Source organism: Botrytis porri, assembly GCF_014898465.1.
Source record: "Botrytis porri strain MUCL 3234 chromosome Unknown BPOR_001, whole genome shotgun sequence".
Lineage (NCBI taxonomy): Eukaryota > Fungi > Ascomycota > Leotiomycetes > Helotiales > Sclerotiniaceae > Botrytis > Botrytis porri.
In genome coordinates, this window is record NW_024066075.1 from 665011 (window position 1) to 684633 (window position 19623).

The 19623-nt window shown below is 43.2% G+C and overlaps 6 protein-coding genes across 6 annotated transcripts; 2 read left to right on the plus strand and 4 right to left on the minus strand.

Moving 5' to 3' along the window:
- Positions 1-30: 30 nt before the first annotated feature.
- On the minus strand, positions 31-3406 carry EAF01_000197 (uncharacterized protein). Its single transcript, XM_038908447.1, has 4 exons — positions 3113-3406; positions 1824-3031; positions 1200-1758; positions 31-1146 (listed from the first exon to the last, which is right to left on the minus strand). The coding sequence occupies exons 2-4, from the start codon at positions 2699-2701 to the stop codon at positions 502-504; spliced, it is 2082 nt and encodes a 693-aa protein (XP_038775353.1). The 5' UTR covers positions 2702-3031; positions 3113-3406; the 3' UTR covers positions 31-501.
- A 749-nt stretch (positions 3407-4155) lies between these two features.
- Positions 4156-6338, minus strand: EAF01_000198 (uncharacterized protein; the record flags this gene model as incomplete). Its single annotated transcript, XM_038908448.1, has 4 exons — positions 4156-5446; positions 5501-5577; positions 5628-5723; positions 6225-6338. The coding sequence occupies 4 exons, from the start codon at positions 6336-6338 to the stop codon at positions 4156-4158; spliced, it is 1578 nt and encodes a 525-aa protein (XP_038775354.1).
- A 4911-nt stretch (positions 6339-11249) lies between these two features.
- EAF01_000199 (uncharacterized protein) lies at positions 11250-11803 on the minus strand (the record flags this gene model as incomplete). The annotated part of the gene is made up of 2 exons (XM_038908449.1): positions 11250-11394; positions 11577-11803. 2 exons carry the CDS (start codon positions 11801-11803, stop codon positions 11250-11252), a joined length of 372 nt encoding a protein of 123 aa, XP_038775355.1.
- Positions 11804-13898: 2095 nt separating this feature from the next.
- EAF01_000200 (uncharacterized protein) lies at positions 13899-17451 on the plus strand (the record flags this gene model as incomplete). The annotated part of the gene is made up of 2 exons (XM_038908450.1): positions 13899-14459; positions 14642-17451. The coding sequence occupies 2 exons, from the start codon at positions 13899-13901 to the stop codon at positions 14756-14758; spliced, it is 678 nt and encodes a 225-aa protein (XP_038775356.1). The 3' UTR covers positions 14759-17451.
- Positions 15222-16655, minus strand: EAF01_000201 (uncharacterized protein; the record flags this gene model as incomplete). Its single annotated transcript, XM_038908451.1, has 1 exon — positions 15222-16655. One exon carries the CDS (start codon positions 16653-16655, stop codon positions 15222-15224), a length of 1434 nt encoding a protein of 477 aa, XP_038775357.1.
- Positions 17452-18204: 753 nt separating the features above from the next.
- EAF01_000202 (uncharacterized protein) lies at positions 18205-19452 on the plus strand (the record flags this gene model as incomplete). Its single annotated transcript, XM_038908452.1, has 1 exon — positions 18205-19452. One exon carries the CDS (start codon positions 18205-18207, stop codon positions 19450-19452), a length of 1248 nt encoding a protein of 415 aa, XP_038775358.1.
- Between the last annotated feature and the right edge of the window lie 171 nt (positions 19453-19623).

Genomic DNA, 19623 nt, shown 5'->3' on the forward strand with positions numbered 1-19623 from the left:
ATTTATTGCCCAGCTGAATCACAAAGAATATAAATAACATCTCCATTCATCTATCTACGCCAGTATAACAAACAAGCAAGGAGTCGTGAAGATTGTTATCCTTATCTTAACCATAGATCCGTTATCCATATTCCCATCCCTTTCCCTATCCATATCCGTATCCGACCCAACCTAACCTTCTATAAACACCATGCCCCATAAAATTTCGTTTCGTCATTGTGTTAATTGAATGAATGATTGAATGTGCATTCTATATGGCAGTACCATATTTATGAAATATCCAGTATCCTGACGCCGTGAGGATATATCCTTCCATTCCTGTGGGTGATATGAGTAGAGAAGAATGCTCGCTGTTGGGCTAACGTTGACCACATCCCATCTCCGATCTGCTATCATATCTATGTATCGAACAACGCTTTAAATCTTAAAATCTCAATATCTCACTTTCACAACACTTTCGCTTTTGCTATTTCCCAAACATCCACACTTAATATATCTCTCTCAATATCCATATTCATCGTGCTGATGCATCGGACATCTTCCCGGATGTTTCTCAAACCATTTTCTGATACAACTCAAATGAAACCTACAAAAGCATTCCAATCGTCCCATTTCCAATCCTGGTTCGTATTCTTCCAGACAGATTTGACATTCCGCGTCGTCTTGACAATCTTTCTCCGTAGCAATATACGGAAATACTCCTGTGCGTCGAGGTTGAGAGGGGCCGGCTGAAGGGTTTGATGTAAGAGGGGGAGGTGCGGCTACTGCAGAAGAAGGAGAAGCGTGGGAGGAGGTTGACTGAGCAGATGATTGGGTGATAGGTGGCGCCGGACGTGTTGCTGACGGGACTGGTGGGGGAGGTGTTGAAGTCGGAGTCCCGATGAACATCCTAGATGTGGCGCGATCAATACAGGACATTATATGATCGGATCGAAGAGTTTCGGAATTAACGAGAGCTCTAGAAGGAAGTTCATGATGACAAATGGGGCATTCGTCTTCCTCTTGTATCTGAGGTGGTCGTGGCAAAGGACGGGTACGCAAATCTTCCGCTGACGGGATATGTCGCCTGGCTGATGTTGATACAGTAGCGTTCGGTGGTGTCTGAACGCTAGCAGAAGGGCCTCGTACATTTCTGAGGAATGTAAACTATGATGGAGATTCAGTATTTGCTTTTGTTTTTTTACTAATCAATAACTTACCATGTCTTCAGTTGTGTCCCGCCCAGTGCCAGTTCCAGCAACCGTCGAGCTTCTTGAACGTACACTTTGTCCAGAGCTCATATCCGCTCGCTCCCTGTACCAAGTCTGAAACTCTTCCGCTGTTCTAGGAGTGGGATTCATCCCGGATGGTGAATATCTATTGGAACTACTTTGATCACGAATTGTATGTGAACGATGACCCGCGAGTCGAAATCGAGACTCCGCTGGTAAGCTTCCTGGGATAGTTGTAGAGGGAACGATAGAACTTCTTGTTCGGCCGTGATGCCCAATGTTAAATCGAGGTTCTGTGTCAGAACCAGTTTGGTTGGTTTGAGGTGGAGCTACGTTCGGATCGGGTACACAAGGGTTACAGAGACGAACTCTATCTCCTCCACCGAACTCTAAAGTATGTGTACGTCCTTCGCCCTGTGGATCATGGAGACGATTATAGGCCACAGAATTGTATGGAGACGGATGATCTGGAGGTTGCACGATGTATTGATAGGGAATGGTGATTCGATGCGGGGAACAAGAGTTGCAGACCACACGGCCGCATTTTCTACGAAAGTTAATATGGTGAATCCAAAATGTACTAGGTACAATAAGAGGGGTCAATTCACATACCGACAGTGATGCTTTCTGTTTAGCCAACCAAACCAAGCATTACAAATAGGACACTGAATAACCTCCGAGTCCGGCTGCCATCTAGGAACTACAACTTCGCTCCGTGCAGATTCTCGATCTCTCGTCTGCCTTTGTATAACAGTCGAGGTGGACCGAGATATAGTTGGTGTGCTGTCATCATCCGGAGGTGAATTCGTAGGATGAGCCGAGCTTCTCGGCGACTGCTCCGCGAGAGAATTCGGGGAAGATGATGTACGTCTACTCTTATTAGATTGAGTTGAGGCTCGCCTCGATGACGAAGATTGATTTGACGGTCTGCGATCAAGCCTAGATGACGTTGTATTTCGTCGAGAAGAGCTAGACGAGCTCGGAACCCGATCTAGAGTAGTTGACATGTCTGCTTGATACCCAGCAGTAGAAACACTATGACCTAGGCTATCCTCCCTCATAGGGGCTTTTCCGAGGCTCGCGTTTTGTCTTCGTCTAACACTGCTAACTGAACTTCCCTCGCTAGAATTAGAAGCATCACTTCCCCGACTCATTCGAAGCGTCGCCTGATCATCCATAGTTCCTTCAAAAGTTGCTATCTCTTCTTCTGTATCATTTTGTCTGCCGCTCACAAGGTTTATTTGTGATGTAGTCCCGCCCTCAGATTCATCGCCTGCCTCAACCATAACATGACTATTGAAGTTATCTTCGGAGGAAGAAGGACCCATGAATCCCAGCATGCGCGAGTCCTCCCCTGAGTCGCTGCCTTCGGTATAGAAGTGAGACCGCGGAAATTTACTAGGACTCTTGAGTGGTCGATCCCCTGGTGTGAGAGGAGCAGAAGAATTGGAAGGGCCCCCAGCAGAAGTTACCCATTGACCATTCATCATTCTGAGACTTCGATAACGATTTGGTAGAATACGATAGTTCGAAACGACAGGAAGTAGTTTTATAAAAGTTCGGAGCGGTATATAGCTTCGGATACTGTATTATGTGAATGTAAATATTGTTAAGAATGCGGATTACAACGCCGTATCGGCAATTAGTCTGGAGGATAAGAGTATCCTCTAACACAGTATAACCTTCGCACAAGCCCTTCCTGGCCCCATTCACAGGAACCACTTCTCGCTATGCAGTAGAGCAGAATGGCAGAAGGTTGTTATATCAAATCTACAAGTAATCGTCGAAGTCGAGGCGGGGTGAGTTGTGCTGCACGCGACCTAATGATCATCACATTAGCAATTCTAATCTTCTCACAAGTACCCATGATATCTCAGCTACCACAAACAGAGAACACTCACCGATAATCTATAAATCAAATCCGCTCAAATCCATTAAACAGCCAAGCGCGACAGATTTTCAATATCAGCTTGGCAGTTCCAATACTCAACCAACAAATGATCGAGTCCGTTCAACCGTAACAAGCAGCACAGAGAGCCGTCTTCTTTCTCCCTATCGATTCCCCGTTGACATCAAATCCTTCTGGTATCTTGTCACGTAGGACGAACGAACCGTTCGAAATGGCAATAAAATTACGATTAATTCTCGCGGTACTCAGAATATTTTAAACTGTGTATTAAGACGGATGATGTTTGATCAGTGAGGTGTGGTGGTAGTACATCAATCTGCCAAACAGACTATTGTTATCGCGATAAGAGTTACAAGAGGGATAGGCTATTTCCGTAAGCTTAATATGTTGCAGGGGATAGAAAATCCTTGGCTTCGTTGTGTGTGGCGGCTACAATATATTGATCTTGATATGAGTTTAGAAGTTTCAGTCGGAGAGAATTACTTGTTTCGTATCCAGGAAAGAAAGTGCATTTGAACATCTCTATAGAATTATGATAAGGTTATGCCAGAAAATTATTCAGTTACAAGACGAATCAAATCATATCAGACTTCCCCTCGTCAGCTTTACTGTCTGTCAGGTGCGCTACCCATCTCTGTGGATTAGTAGATACCAGACATCAAATGAGTGCTCCAACGGTTGTTTGGTTAATCAACTCACTAAGACTTGTGTGAATAAGTTCGCCAACGCATGCTTGCTACCGTGCAAGTCATGCAGACAGAAAAATACTACTTCAGTAACATGAATCACAACATTACAACGTGAAAAGATTAGATCAAGATATCTTTATGAAATGTGGTATTAAATTTTTGTAATCGCATTCATTGTGCTAAAACGTTGAAATAGTTTTCCTCATCTAGTCTCTATGGTACTAACTCATTGTACTAGAGAAGCCATGCTAGACCATCGAACTGTAATAACTCATGCCACATGGTGGATCATATAAACAGGAGAGCCACCAAGGCTATCGCTCATTGCAAGTAAATAAGTAACCCTCTAATGCTCCAAAAGTCTCAAGGAACCTTGTACCACAACGTTCTCCAAGATGGATCCGGGAGGAATGTCGATAGTTTGTCCTTCAGTTGCTACAATAATAACAGTACCCTTGAGAGTGACGCCTCTTCCGAGGTTGACAGCTCCAGTGATGGTCAAGTGATCAAGCTCAAGAATTCTTGGGATGCTGCTGATACGCTTTTGGAAATCAGATACCTTCTTGAAGTCGTTACCGAGCTTGATCAAAGGAGCTGGACCGAAACGGCTGGGGTCAATTTGGAGTTGGCCGTGCTTCAAAGAGTACAAGTCCGACTTAACAAGCATCAAGTCAGAGCAGGTCTTGACTGGCAAGAAACGTCTACGGGGAACGTTGACACCGTGAGCGTTGTGGAAATGACGGATAGCAGCTCCGACAGCAGTCTCAAGTTGAACGATCGAGACATCAGACTCGCCCTTTTTATCAGCTGGGATGGATTTGTTGTTTGGAATGATCTCCATCTCGAGCTCGTTGTTCTCGACAATACGCTTAACAGCTTGCAAGTTCAACCAGATGTTGTTGGTGTTGAAGTACTTGAATTTCTTGATAGATTTGAACTCGTTGGTGTGCTCTTTTGGTACTTGAGCGATTTCGAGGAGACGAACGGAACCTTCGTAATCGATGATAGTACCACCCTTAACATCGGCCTTGGTCTTGTCGGTCAACTCCATGATATATTCAGACTTGGTCTCAACCATGTGTTGCAAGATGCGGAGATCAACAACAGCACCCAAGTTGTCAACGTTGGAAAGGAAAACAATCTCAACACCTCTCTTGATGAGGGTATCAAGAATGCCGGAGTTGTAGAGAGACTCGAAAACATCTCCGTGTCCTGGTGGGTACCAGTCGGAAATTTGGGAATCGAATGTCTTTGGTGCAGGAAGGAGAGAGTCCTTCAAGATTCTTGGGTATCGAGATTGGTTGAATGTAAGAATGTCAATGTTGTGACCCTCGTATTTCTTGATGATGTTGGAGGTATCGTCATCAGTGTTGAACGAGTTCATCAAGACGAAAGGAACGTTGACGTTGTATGTGCGGTTGAGGTATTCGATTTGTCTGACGGAAAGATCGAGGAAGGACATGCCATCACGGACTTCGATGACTGATTTTGGACCAACACAACCCATGGAAGTACCAAGACCTCCGTTAAGCTTGAGAACAGCCAATTTGTTAAGGAACCCAACCGACTCGGAGTTTGCAAGCGAGTTGTAATCGACGACTTGGTTTTGGGCAGGGGGGGCAATGCGATCCCAGTCGCTGCTGTTTTGTTAGACTAAACATATCTATCATGTCCAGGAGACTGATACTTACAGTTGGTTTCCCTTTGCCTTATCGTTCAAGTATCTGCGGAAAAGAGCGAAAAAGTTGTCCATCTCGGTCTCGAAGAGCTGTAGGGCGTTAGATATGTGTGATACTGCGGGAATGTGCTTGAATATACCTTTTTCTCTTCGGGATCCTCAACGGTGTCTGCGAGGTTGTTGAGAGCATTTCTCATCTGACTGGCAGCTACAGATGTTGAGGTGTTCTCGAAAGCCTGATCGTTTGTTAGTTTGATTAGAGCTAGAAAAATCGATAGCTGGAGGCATGGTGAAATCTTGAGACTCTAATATAAAAGGAAAGTGGGATGGCAGGATGTAAATCAACAGGAGGTGGGTTTAGATCGAATTTCGAGTCTTATTCGACGTCTGCTCCAACACTGTTACGACGGAGAACCTTCCCCCCCCCTTCTAAGTTGGCTGCGACATGCATGTAAAGTCCAGGTAAATACAAATACCACTTTTGAGTCATTTGGGGACTTTGTAATTTCCGACATCCACTGGATGGTACGGGAAATTATCTCCTGCCACTATGTGTGTACAAGCAAAACCCCATAGTGAAGTATCGTATCTTGTATATTGGCATTTTGTTTGTTTAGACCAGAAGATTCCCACTTCTGCCACCTTGGAGGGTGAAGATGCGTGGTCTTTCGTCGGTGATCCATAACGAAAGAGAGGGTGAAAGTTGATATTTCATGAAAGGAAAGGACAGCACATACCATGTGTGATTGTGTCTTTCCATGGTGCTTGCGGGCGAATTCGCCATTATCGTTTGGAGATAAGCTCGAAGGCTTGAGGTGGGAAGGGAGAGCGCTTTTCAATGCTTGTGCCATTTTGTATTGTGATTTTGAAGATATTCGAATATTTGTAAAGGAGAAGTAAATGGTTGGGTATGTTATGGAAGAGGAGAAGCAATCTAAGCTTTCTATGAGAGGAAAGAGAAGGTCAGTTAGGCGATATGATCAACACGGTGAATATTTAGCACGACAGGGAAATCTGGTATGAAGTTGTTGTGCCCCGCCAAAGCCAAGGATATGATGATTCGGTCACTTACTTTAAATTTTCCAGAGGGTATTTACACGCAATCAACACACAAAAGAAGATATCGAGTCAAAGGAGCAGGTTGGCCAAGGTGGAAATGTTGTCTCCTTTATATACCTCTGTTCGGATAGTGCAGATAGTGGTCGTAGTTTACATAGGTAATGTAATGGGTTGGCTCCGTTTAGCTTTGAAATTAGGAAGTGGTAAAATAATATAAATTGCCTACCTATGTTCGGGGAAAGGTTGAGGGGCTGGGCAGTTGGTTACTAGGTAGATGGTTTGGCTAGTAAGAGGGGTGCTTTCGGACTAGGATTGTCACCAAATTCGTTCTCATTCGTCCTCCCGATGAAATGTTGTTACATCTACCACCCAAAGAATCCACGGTTTTGCATGTACTTCGTACAGATTCATGTTGTGGCAAGAAATCCTGAGAACGTGGATAAATGAACGACTTCAACAATCAACCATTACAGATCATCTAGAACTACATGTGCTATGGATATTATTGGTGTTACTACGACCCTTTTCCGGGTTTTCATCGTGGTACATGCTCTATGGAAGAAACATGCACACTCTCATATGTTGGATGAAAGGTCGACGAAGTACAGAATGCCATCTTTCAATCGTCACAAAAGTTAGGTACCAAGTTTCTATATTTAACAGCCACCTAACCTCTTGGTCCATATTGACCCGGTCCGGTTTTGCCCAACTACTTCGTATGCTGTTATGGCATATTCATCGCGGTCAGATATCTCCACCATGGATCTAAGACCCAGACTATCATATTTACTATGGAGAGGTTCAGCTCTAGATTCCGCTTTAGCTTCTTCTTTGGATTTTCCGTTCTATCAGTCGAGGAGAAAAGGGGGTTCTTGCGACCCTGACGAAAAGCCAGACATCAGAATGATAATCTTGAAGAAAAAAAAGAAAAAAAAGGAAAATCGACTTCAAGACAACATGTCACTGTTTTTATTTTTCAAAGACTATCAAACATCGATTCGAATCAAAAATACATTTGGCATGAAAGTTTGAAGAAGATCAAAATATGAATATCGATTGTTTTTGATTTTTGGAATAATAATACCTAGGTATTCGTCGAGGGGCTTCCAGTCTTTTCTCAGGATCACCGAGGGGTTTATTATTAAACTTTTAACCACCTGGTAAATGGAGCCAATGGAGCTGACTGATGGAGCTACCTACTTTTAGTAGTATCAACTCTGTACGAAGTATATCAACCAACTTTCTTTATAATTTCCGGAGACTTTACGTTGTGCTATGATGAGCCACAGCTTCTATTCAAAAAGGCTGAAAAGGCACACTTACACAACATATTCTACCCTGTTCGGTACATTTGAGAAAGCCACAGGTTGATAGCTTCCAAGGCTCGTTTAGCTTCCGTCCCATTTTCTCAAAAAAAAAAACATACCAAACAATTTCAGGCTACTTTTACACGAACTGTCAAAATTGTCAATGTGGCACATTTCCGACGCCAAAATAGATAACCCAATACGAGCACTTAGCGACCTTAAGTTAATCTAAATGCGATTTGAAGAATTTCCTTTCATCCTTCTTGTCGCATCCGAAGAAGAGACGACAAGTTCATACATAGATAACTTCCAATGTCCATGTCTACAGTTTCCACGTGGGGTTTCTCAACGGTAAATAAATGATTTGCGTCTCGCCCAGCCTTATCTGGGAACCCAGCGAGCCATTTTGTCGAGCTTGTGTGACGATGACCTGAATCATATAATTCTGAGTTATTGAACCTTCTCGACATTTCTTCAAGTGGAAGTGATCCATCCATATCTACCAATATATACCAATATACCTACCTATCTATATCATCAGCCAGAGCAGAGGGCAAGGTTCAACCAACGCCAGACTCCTGCGAAAGTATGGAGATGTCATAAATCCACGTGATATTCAAGATAAATATCACACGATGAGTCGCACCATTCCTTTCCGATAACGTTTTTTGTTGCATATCGCAATTCAGGATGAGACATGCATAAATATCCGTCGAATCAACCGATGAGATGAAAGGCTCGGCGGATTCAAGTCGTGCATGAAATAGCTTCATCACGTGTGATTGATGACTTTCTAGCTTCTCACAGATATCTGGGTATTCTTCTACACAGCTTCTAGCTTGCGATGTATCATATCTTCAAGTTCTAGGTCGAGAAGCGAGATCGATATCTCAAAAGAGAAATGCCCTTAGTACACACTCCCCTTGCAACTTACAACGTACAGAGTACCTACATGATCCATCGTACCTTGATACACATATAAACCCACCTGCCCACTCCTTCCACAATCCTAACACGTAGTCCTATCCCAAACTTCAAAGCTTCACAGACACGCCATGGTCCGAAAAGGTCCTCTTCCGTACCTCCTTCATACACACACATACATTCTCAATATCAAATGAGACATTGAGACATTACAGACGTGTTCTTTCTATTCAATCATTCGTATAGTTGGATAGCAAAACCTGGGTAGCTACCTGCCTACCTACCTAGTCCCCCGTACCGCTTCTCCCACCAGCGGCCCCATCGAGGAATCCAGAAAGATGTCCGTTTCCCAGGTACGAAGCACATTCATCAACCACGTCTTGAAAGTTGAAACTCGGTCTACCACAAATGGTACTCGGTACATACCTTTGTAAGATACTTTGTCAACAGTGCACAGTGCACATACACGCATATTGAATAGGAGAACCCCCCATCCAAACCAATTGACCTGACCGCTCTTTCGCCTATTAATCTATCCTATTCCATTCTCTCCTATGCTATTTGTTCCATACTTTTCATACTATCCTCTCTCATACGACCGTGTAGACAAACAAACATACATACATACCGATAACTCCAAAAATCAAGTACTAACTATACCAACCACTATACCAACTACCATAATCCATCCACGTTTACATACCTAGCACTCCGTACACATAGATGCATGCATGCATCTATTCATTCATTCAATCAATCGACCATCAATTCCACTCCTCTCCTCCTCTCCCAAGTCCCATCCTCTCCGATACGAAAACCCCCACAATCAAAAAAACAAATCCCAAATCCCATGATCCACGTTTCCATACAGAGTACAGATCCATTCATCCATCCATCCATTCAATCCCGAACCCCATCCCAGTCCTGCCCTACCTACCTACCTACCTCGAGTTTATCTATTCCTAACAGTCTCCAATAAATCACTCACTACCCTACCCTACCCTATCCTACCACACCACACCTTACCTTACCCTTATAATTCACTACACCAGACCTCACCATCACCATCTCCATTTCCATCCCATCAACACGAACCGTCCAGTTCTCTTCTAAGTTCTTCGTAAAAGACCCACTGATTCACTTATTTATTTAAAATCTATCTACCTCCTATCTCCTACCTTCTACCTACCTCTAACATTCATCACCCATCTCCTACCTCCGACCTCCTACCTACCCCCAACATCCATCACCCCCAACCATCCCAAATTCAACAACCTCTCTACCCTCCGAATTTTCTACCAATAGATAGAAAGAAAGAAATACCCAGCTAATCCCTATAAAATACTACAAAACACAAAACACAAACACAAACACAAACACAAACACAAATACAAATACAAATACAAATACAAATACAAATACAAATACAAATACAAATACAAATACAAATACAAATACAAATACAAATACAAATACAAATACAAATACAAATACAAATACAATTCTTCCTTCCTTCTTGCCTTTCAAAAAAAAAGTCACGGATCCAATCCAGTCTCCAGTCTCCAGTCTCCCGTCTCACCTTTTCAATTCCACTATTCTCCAAGCTTTGTTTGCTCGTTCTTATTCATACTCATAATCATACTCATAATCATACTCATAGCCATACATTGTGTCTCGAGGCATATCAAAGTATCTCTTTAAAACAGATACCATATACAAACCTACAAGTACCCGTACAAACCTACAAAGATATAAGCATACAAATCCATCCTACACAGCTAGTATACCAATACATTTCTTTCCGTATTTCCCATAAAGTTTTGACATGTTTTTGTTATCTATTAATTTGATTTTATCTATCGATTCCTTCCATTTTGTCAGTAGCCAGCCAGTCATCAATATCTGTATACATGTATACAAATCTCAATCCCAGCACTGTCTTTTCTTCATTCCACTCCGTCCTATCTATCCATCCATCCATCCATCCATCTCAACCCAAATCAAGCAAATTGAGCATCGACACTATAGACGATAAACCCATCCAGCAATTGTGAATTTATAGCGGCAGATACAATTTGCGATGCATTCCATATTCCCTAAGAATCCGGTATGATGGACATATCAAAATATAACCATGCATACATACTCATACTTTCCATCGCATTGCATTGCATCGCATCGCCTACTTCAAACTTCTCATCCATCCACCCATTCACCATTCATTCCTCCAGATCAAATCAGAAACAAAGTAATTCTTCGCAACAGTTCGCGCACGGTAGATATCTACACCATTGAGTTCGTTGCTGTCATGCCGTCGAACCTGTCGAATCGAATTCTAATTCCTTCCATGTAAAGTGCCATTCCATTATCATTGTCGTATCATATCATTTCGTATCGTCAAAAGTAGTTTCGAAGAGGTCAGTGTCCTTCTTCGTTTCATTCATCCTTCCTTTCCAGCGAGACGTCTCAACATTAAAAGTGTATTCTTCCCGTGAAATACAACACTACTACCACAGCAGCAGTCACGAGAATAGACACCAAGATTGTGACTCCAATACAGATGGAGCGGCAACGACGTTTCTCCTTGTACTGTTGATCCAGCCAATCTTCACCTCCGCTATTTCCACACGACATGATTAGCAAAATCCTTCATTCCTTTCCTCTATACCCATATACTCTTGTCCATCCATTCAATTACTTATTCCCCCTCCACCTCATCTCCCATCTCCCTACTCTCCAACCCACAATCCGTAAAAGACATAACAATCCACAACCACAAAAAAACATAAAAAGACCTACCCATAAGAATCCTTTCTCTCCACCCTCTCACTAGCAAATCCACTCTCCAACCCCTTCAAATCCACCTCCGACATATGTACCGCTGTCGAGAACCTCTTCCAGAACATGGGATCTCTAACCAAACCCATGCTGGGCGATTGCATAGAGATAGGTCTTTGCGAGACTTCTTGTTTCAATGGCGAAGGACGATGTTCCTTCATCCCAAAGTTGCGTGGTTTGCCTCCCATTTTGTTGTATTAGAGTGGGTATCTAGTAAATGAAAGAATGTAGATCGAGTATCTTAGTAGAGTCGAGATGACGAAGAAAGTTGTTTGATCTTCGGATCAGAAGTTGACTGGAAAGTAGATCTTCACGCGATCTTTCTTATATCAGAAAGATAATCTCGAGGTTGGGGATATTTGTAAAGTTGAGTTTGGTTGTTGAGTCGAATGCGAAAGTGAGTGTAATGGTTCAAGACTCGTCTCTAACCCAATCCAGATATTCAACACCACACGAAAGAATGTGTATGGTAAGTCACGGCACGGCACGGTGCACTTCTTCAATTACTTTAAAGTTCGAAAGAGTGTGTGTAATTGACCTGATCTTGGTATCAATGCGATCTCAAATTTGGAAAAGTGAACGATGATAGGATAACAAAAGAGTGAAATAGGGAAAGAAAGCAAGCTTCAACTTTCCGATCAAACATTCAAATGTTTTGTAAATAAAGAGAGTTGTGTGGGTGGGTGAGTGAGTGAGTGTGTGTGTGTGAGTGTGTGGGTGAGTGAATGAGTGAGTGAATGAATGTGTGGGTGAGTGAATGAGTGTGTGGGTGAGTGAATGAGTAGTAAGTGAACAACAGACCGGACGAGACGAATCGAAACCAAACGAATCGACTTCTTCACAACAGATGAGATGAGATGAACTGGATTGTTTGTAAGAAAAAGAAAACTCGGTTCCGTTCTGATTTCCCACTGCTTAATACCATCCATTGATATTAAGTTATGTTATTACACAGGCTTCTATCTCATACTCATACTCACACTCACCGATACAAACAGGAAGGAACCCTGGATGTGAACAATTTACCAAAGAGGTGAAAGGAAAATGCATCCATCAGCTGCAGGAAGAAGGTTTGGGACGGATCCACTAACAAACCCAATCGTGAGTTTTAATGCTTGTTCTGCGATCTTTCCTTATTTAAATTCTTTTTCTTCAAGCCTTCGATAGTTTGTAATTGAGCAAGTGAGCGAATGAAGAATCAATTGGGTGCTGCTTTATCTTTCTATCCGTTGCTGTAGTACATGATATTAAATTCAACATGACCAAAATAAATCACAACTCAATTAAAGCAGCACTCAATACCGTTGCGTGATCAAAGTCCAGGCCATAATCCATAAATCGAAGAAGAGCAGGCCCAGGAAATGAGGGTGGAGTCAGCCCGATGCAACAATTCAATGAATTCGATTCGCGTCCGATGAACTCTAGCTAAATCTCATTTCTAACCACTGCACGATCCAATCACGTCAGTCACAAATATATTGATGATGAATGTGTGACATCAAGATCCAATATATTATATATTTCAAACTTGAGGACCATGGTATATTGCATGTGGGAATGATATATTTTGTAATAAGCTACTGTGTGTGTGTGGCACCAATGCCATCTGAAGAATCGGGAGAGTCGCTTCAGAGATCTTGAGGGGAAAGCTAGAGCTACTCGGTACCTGGGTCCTAGCTAAGATACAAGAAAAGGGGTAGAGTTCAAACACAGAGTACAAAGTTCCCATGGTATCTAAGCGTCTGTCTACCATACTACGCGCACTCCGCAACTCCGTAAAAGATCATCAGAATCAAATCCCTATGAGCTGTCCTAATATCCAAAGTACAGCACAAGCGTAGGTAGTACTTTGTACTAACTTTCATTTCCGGCACCCCAACACACTAAAATGTCTCCTAGCAACCCGGCAATGCAGTGTTCATCCTCTGTTCCACCGGTACCACACACCCATAAGTGAGTACAACCACTCACTTCACTTGACACCAGTACCACACCATAAAAACAAATAAACAAATAAACAAATAATTAATTAAAAATCCTTCCTTCCCCACCCATCCATAACCCCCACATCTTCAACCCATTTCCCATTTATCCATTTCATCCATCCATCCATCCTATCCGCATCCACCATCTCCCATCTATCCCGTCGCTTACCATCCACCTTGTCCTTACAATCACCACATCCAATCAGCAGCACCTATCAGCGTTCTGCAATCCAGCTTACCATCATCATCCCGAACAGTAAATAATAATAAACGAAGAAGAAAGAAAAAGAAGACAGACATGGGTAGCATAACCCCCGTCCCCTGTCCCTCTCCCTCCTCCTCCCTCCTCCCCTACTGGCAAACCAACCTCCCCTCTTCCGCACACACCCCCCACCCCCCTCCCTCCCTGCAATCCCTCTCCCAAAAAGACATCCACATCCTTCTCACCCCGGACTCCGCCTACCACGTCCTCACCTGGTCCTCCGTACAGCACATAATCCGCACCAACCGCCTCGATCTCTTCCAGCGGAAACCCTCCCACCTCCGCAAATATCTCGAATACTGCTACCTCATCAAACAAACCCACGGGTCCATGATGCGATTCATCTTGGACGAGAAACTCCAGTGGAAACAAGAAGATGTGCAGGCGCAAGACGCCCCGTTTAGGAATCGAGGGGACTATCAAATTTTGAGAAATGATTGGCCCTATGGGATTGATGAGAAAATTGTACATTTGGTGGTGTGGACGAAGTTTGCGTTGGAGGATGATCTAGAGACCGGGGATACGAGGGAGGATGTGAAGAGGGAGATTCAGAGGTGGGTGGATCGCGTGTTTGGAGAGAAGTGTGGAGGGGAGAATGTGAGTTACTCTTTGATTTCATTTTCATTTCCCTTTTCCTTGCTACGAATGCTCGGTATCTGTATGCGAGTGAGATTTTAATGTTACTTGCTTGGACTTGTTAATCATGGCTTGCATTGATTTATTTCGCCTGGGTATGGCAATGTCATGTGAAGAAAGCTGACGAGAAATTTCATTTGTAGGTGATTTGGTTTAGGAATTGGAGAAGCTTGAAATCGATACATTCGGTAGAGCATTTCCACGTCATGCTCTATGATCCGGCTCCTGAATTTGTAAAAAAAGTAACGGGAAGTACTTGAATATCGAGAAGCAGTGAAGGTGCAGTGAAGTTAAACATCAAACGAATAAATTAATCATGGGCGGGCGGAGTCGAGAATAACGGTTACGGTGTTTATACATAGAGTGGCTCGGGTGGGTTATAAAATAATTAGATAATAAGCATAATGGTAAATAGAGTAATCATAAACAACTACAAGAAGCTGGTTTGACTTCTAGTCATAAATACACAGATAGTTCAAATTGTATTGTCTAATTTGTGACCTACCAACAGCCCGGCAACGACCAAGTGTATGCCTTCTCCCTTTTGTCATAATCATGACTGGGTATAATTTCATGATTTTCGATACTATCAAAAATTCCGCTTCCATAATTCCGGTATATTCTTTGTAACTCCTGCACCATCCAAACGCCACCAATGTTATGCAATATGCCCCTTAAACGAGAGCTATCCAGCACAGCTTTCCAAGTACTAGTCTCGCTTGTTTAAGCATACTCTCGCAGAATGCCTAGACCCTCTTCCCTCTGTAGCCTATATGACTCCTCTTGCTCCTTTGCCTCTTTGATCTCATCCTCAACATCTTGTTTCCAGGCTCCTAAATCAGGTGGAAGATCTTGACTTTGTACACTTGGCGCGTGTTCTACAAAGCGCAACTGTTCATGGATGCTGGACACAATGTCATTGATTTTTTTCTCTGAATTGTGATTCTTTCTCGCTCCCGTTTGACCTTTAGGAACTGATCCCTTAGCACTCAACAACTCAGTTAGGTCTGGGTATAAGGATTGATTCCGGAAATGATCGCGGTACGGTGTGTGCATTGGAAGTTCCTCGTTCAGCTTTGCACCAATTGCGATACTAGTTTCGTTTGTCCAAGCACGTGCAACGTTTCGAGGTGTGTAACCGCCTCCTCCTACCAGCATAAGAGGTATGCCATACCCTTTGACATGCTCAACACAAGCGCCGTGACCCTGAACAAGAACATTGAATGTTCCTATGCGATCACCTGCCAACGAATCGGCTCCGCATTGAAGGACTATGGCACTAGGACGGAATTTTTCGACACATTTATCAATGACTTGCTTGAACACCCTAATATATTGCTCGTCGTCGATACCGTCGTTCAATGGGACGTTGACAGCGTGATGAGCACCTTGATTGTTTTCATTCTTCGGGCCGGTATCGTCTAAGGCGCCGGTTCCAGGAAAGAAGTTTACAGGATCCCATTTGTGGAAGGAAACAGTCATGACTCTGCCTGTTGACCAAAAAGCTTCTTCTACTCCATCACCGTGGTGGACATCTATATCGATATATAGAACTCTTGGAACCTTTCTTAAAAGTTGGAGTATTGCAAGTACGATATCGTTCACATAACAAAACCCAGAAGCTTCAGTCTTTTTGGCATGATGTAAACCTCCGGACCAATTTATGGCAATATCTGATGTTCCATTACAAAGGCTCCGAGCAGCATCAATCGATGCGCCCGAGTACATCGAACAATAATTAAAAAGTCCATCAAAAACAGGACAATCAAAACTACCAAGGTTGTATGGTGTTTCTATACGTTCGTCTGGTGGGCCGACCTTGGCACTTTTTAGATATTCGAGATATTCGTGAGTATGGAAATCCTCCAACTCCTCTTGAGTTGCCGCACGTGAAACATAAGTATCCATAGCGACGTGCATACCATATGCCATAATCAACCCTTTTGAAAGAGTCAAACGCCACGGTTTCATAGGATGTTTTGGTCCGAAATGATGTTTTTCGATCATAGGATTCATATGAAACGAAACATTATATCCCGTCGGCCGAACGATTCCATTCTTTATAACTTCTTTTTTGACCTCCTCAAGGTATCTTAGATTATCAGAGTCATTTGGTTCTTGTAGTGGAACCCCCCATTCCTGAACAATAGAGCTCATTTTGATTATTGCTAAAAGGCCTTAGGTATTGAGCGCAATTGTTGTGTGAATCGATGCTGCAACAATCCTTGATGGGGTGATCATGAATTTAAAGCCTCGTGGGTGATCCAGAAAATGCGCTCGACGGAAATATGCGAGTGGGTAGATGATAGGAAGATGCGCAACATGCAATTCGCTGGTAGCTCTCGATGAAGGTGTGTACCGTCTGTACTTTTCGTCTGGGACTTTGGGAAGCAAACCGATTATTTTCAAATCTGCTATTCACCGAATCATGTTCTTTGGAAGCAAATCGAATTCCAATAATTTTTGTAGAGCTCTAGAGATAGTAGAACTCGAGCTATATATCATAGCTAAGTATGCTCCTTCCTCTCCCCTCCCCTCTGGTAAGAATTGTAATGTTATTCGTCACTTTGCGAATGGTATAGGTAGGCGAATGAAATATTTCGAATGGGATGATTCGATCTCGACAATTTTCTCTGATAGGTATTGATAGTTGTCGTCTCCTTTCATGGATGGCGTAGGTAGGTAGTGAAATAAATATAAGAGCTGAATCGATCTTTTGATTAAAAAAGGGCAGGTGTAAATAAGTAGAATACAACGGAATTGATTGAGTTCAAGGTCTCGATCACCCAATCATTGAATATCAATAAATTATTATTGAGGCTCTGCGGAAAGATGATTGATTGAATGCGATTGAACTCATGCTTACTAATTAGTTTCAATCTCCAAAAACAAGGCAAGCACCTGCTTCTATCATGACAACTTATTATTATGTGGATATTGAAGGCGATATGAAAGGTCTATCATAGATCGTGTCCATTCTAATCTTTTATTGACTTTCTTCCTCTACCTCGCATTGTTATTCGGATATCCAATCCTTTGGGCTTGCCGAGTGGCTGTATGCTGACCTCACCTACCCGTCTATCTACCTAAAGTACCTATCTAACTACCTACCTCCCTCCCTTCCTACTTTTTCTACCTCTTTATGATAACTCGAGTGCTTGTGCTTGTACTTGCTTGCACTTGTCCTTGTTCTGGGCCTTTGTCTTATCATCCATCTCTTTCTCGGCTCTGTGCTCTATTCCTTTTTAATCGTCACAAGTCAGTCACAACCCACAACTAGGAAGACGGGCAACAAGCAAACACTCCCATCCACCTGTGTGCATTCGTGTGGTGGTTCAGCTAAACCCCCCTCCGCGCATTCACTCGCCTCCCTGCCCCTCGAATTAATTATTTGTAAAAGGAAAATTCCCATTTTTCTTAATCAAATAGGATAAGACTGCTGGAGCCACCCCCTTCACTAATCTATACTGTGCCTGTGCAGATGATTGGTAACTTTTATCATCAATATTTTTAATATTCAAGGTAAGCGGTCGCAACTTCAATTTTGCATGCGCACTCATTCCTATCAAGGGCATCATATTCTCATGATACCTACATCTTCCTATCTGTCTTTTGTTTTTGTTTTCTTTTTCTTTTTGTTTTCGGGCATCGCATCTTACCTTCATAACATACGTTTGCTGCGGGATTCCCCTCAACGTTAATAACAATGCCCAGAGACGACCTTTCCATCGATTTTGTCCCTAAATACAAAAATAATATCAATATGCCGCAGATGGAGCAACTAGATACAGCGGGAGTTCTCGATGACTGGATCAACCGTGTCGCAAATTTACCCCACGAAATTGCTTTCAAGCAAGATGAGATAGGAGAAAAGGATAAAGCCATGCACGAGTGCCTCGCTACCATAGCAAAGCACGACGCTGCTCTTCAAAAATGGACCAAGGCGAACGGGGCAAACCAGCCAAATCCAAAAGAGTCAACCTTGAACAAGATAATACTCGAGAATTATGAAAAAGCAGAGCGCCTTCAAGATGAGAAAATCAAGTTATGTCAGGATCTAGAAAGCCTTGTTGAGGGACACGTTCGACGTCTGGACCAACAAATCAAAACGCTACAAATCAAAGGAGAATTTCCAAAAGATCCAGATCTGCCTTCACTACTAGACCCAAAACCGATCGATCGCTCCCGATTAGATTCCCACGGCGGCACGAGACCACTTGGTGAAATCATAAACTCAGTCTCCTCCACTCATGCACGACACCCAAGCAATTCCAGAATATCTGCCAATAGTAACCAGCTTAATGGCGCAATGGCATCTTCTGCTCCAGCAACACCCGCGGCTACTTTACTTCTCCAAAGGCAAACTCGGGAATCATCACTTGGCGCAATGAACAAGCGACCACGACTTACTGGAGGACTGAGTACCCTACCAACTGCCTCTAGTGGACTTGCTCGCCATTCATCAATGACTCCGGGTACTCCTCGTGGAGGTACACCATCTGCCGTACGTGGTGGTAGTGCTGGGCCAAGAAATTCGCAGAAGAAGAAAGTGGCACCTCAGGGCAGCAGGCAAAGTGGCGCTCCACGCAAAGGTAAACCTGGAAAGTCTGGTCTTAGTAGATTGAAGCGGGGACATAAAAACTCGCCATCCTCTGCAAACGACAGTGAGCTTAGCGATGCGGAATCTGGCTCCGTCGAAGAAGAAGAAAACACCAGACGTCAAAGCAAGGACGCTGATGGAGACGACGATATGGTTGATGTCGATGACGAAGAGGGTGGAGATGATAAGAAATACTGCATTTGTCACAATATCAGCTATGGAGACATGGTGGCATGCGATAACGAAGACTGTCCTTATGAATGGTTTCATTGGTCTTGTGTTGGCGTTAAGAGTGATCCCTTGGGCACCTGGATATGTCCAGTATGTACTCCTAAAATGCCTAAGAAGGCCTAAAAGCATTTGTACGATGGGGAAAGGCGTTTTGGGTTATCAAAGTGGAATCCAGGGGGCATTGGCAAATGCCATCAATCTACGGATAAAGCCATGGGTAAATGGCGTTAATAGCTTGAGGCAGCAGGCTAGCTCTGAGACTTATACCTTGTCAATGGTACTTTCCAACTACTA

What these genes read in the sequence shown, in the direction of transcription:
- EAF01_000197 (XM_038908447.1), bottom strand. Translation starts at nt 2,701, where the DNA reads ATGATGAATGGTCAATGGGTAACTTCTGCTGGGGGCCCTTCCAATTCT. An exon ending in AACAGAAAGCATCACTGTCG is followed by an intron (nt 1,759 to 1,823) that starts GTATGTGAATTG and finishes TAACTTTCGTAG; the next exon opens with AAAATGCGGCCGTGTGGTCT. An exon ending in GGGACACAACTGAAGACATG is followed by an intron (nt 1,147 to 1,199) that starts GTAAGTTATTGA and finishes TCTCCATCATAG; the next exon opens with TTTACATTCCTCAGAAATGT.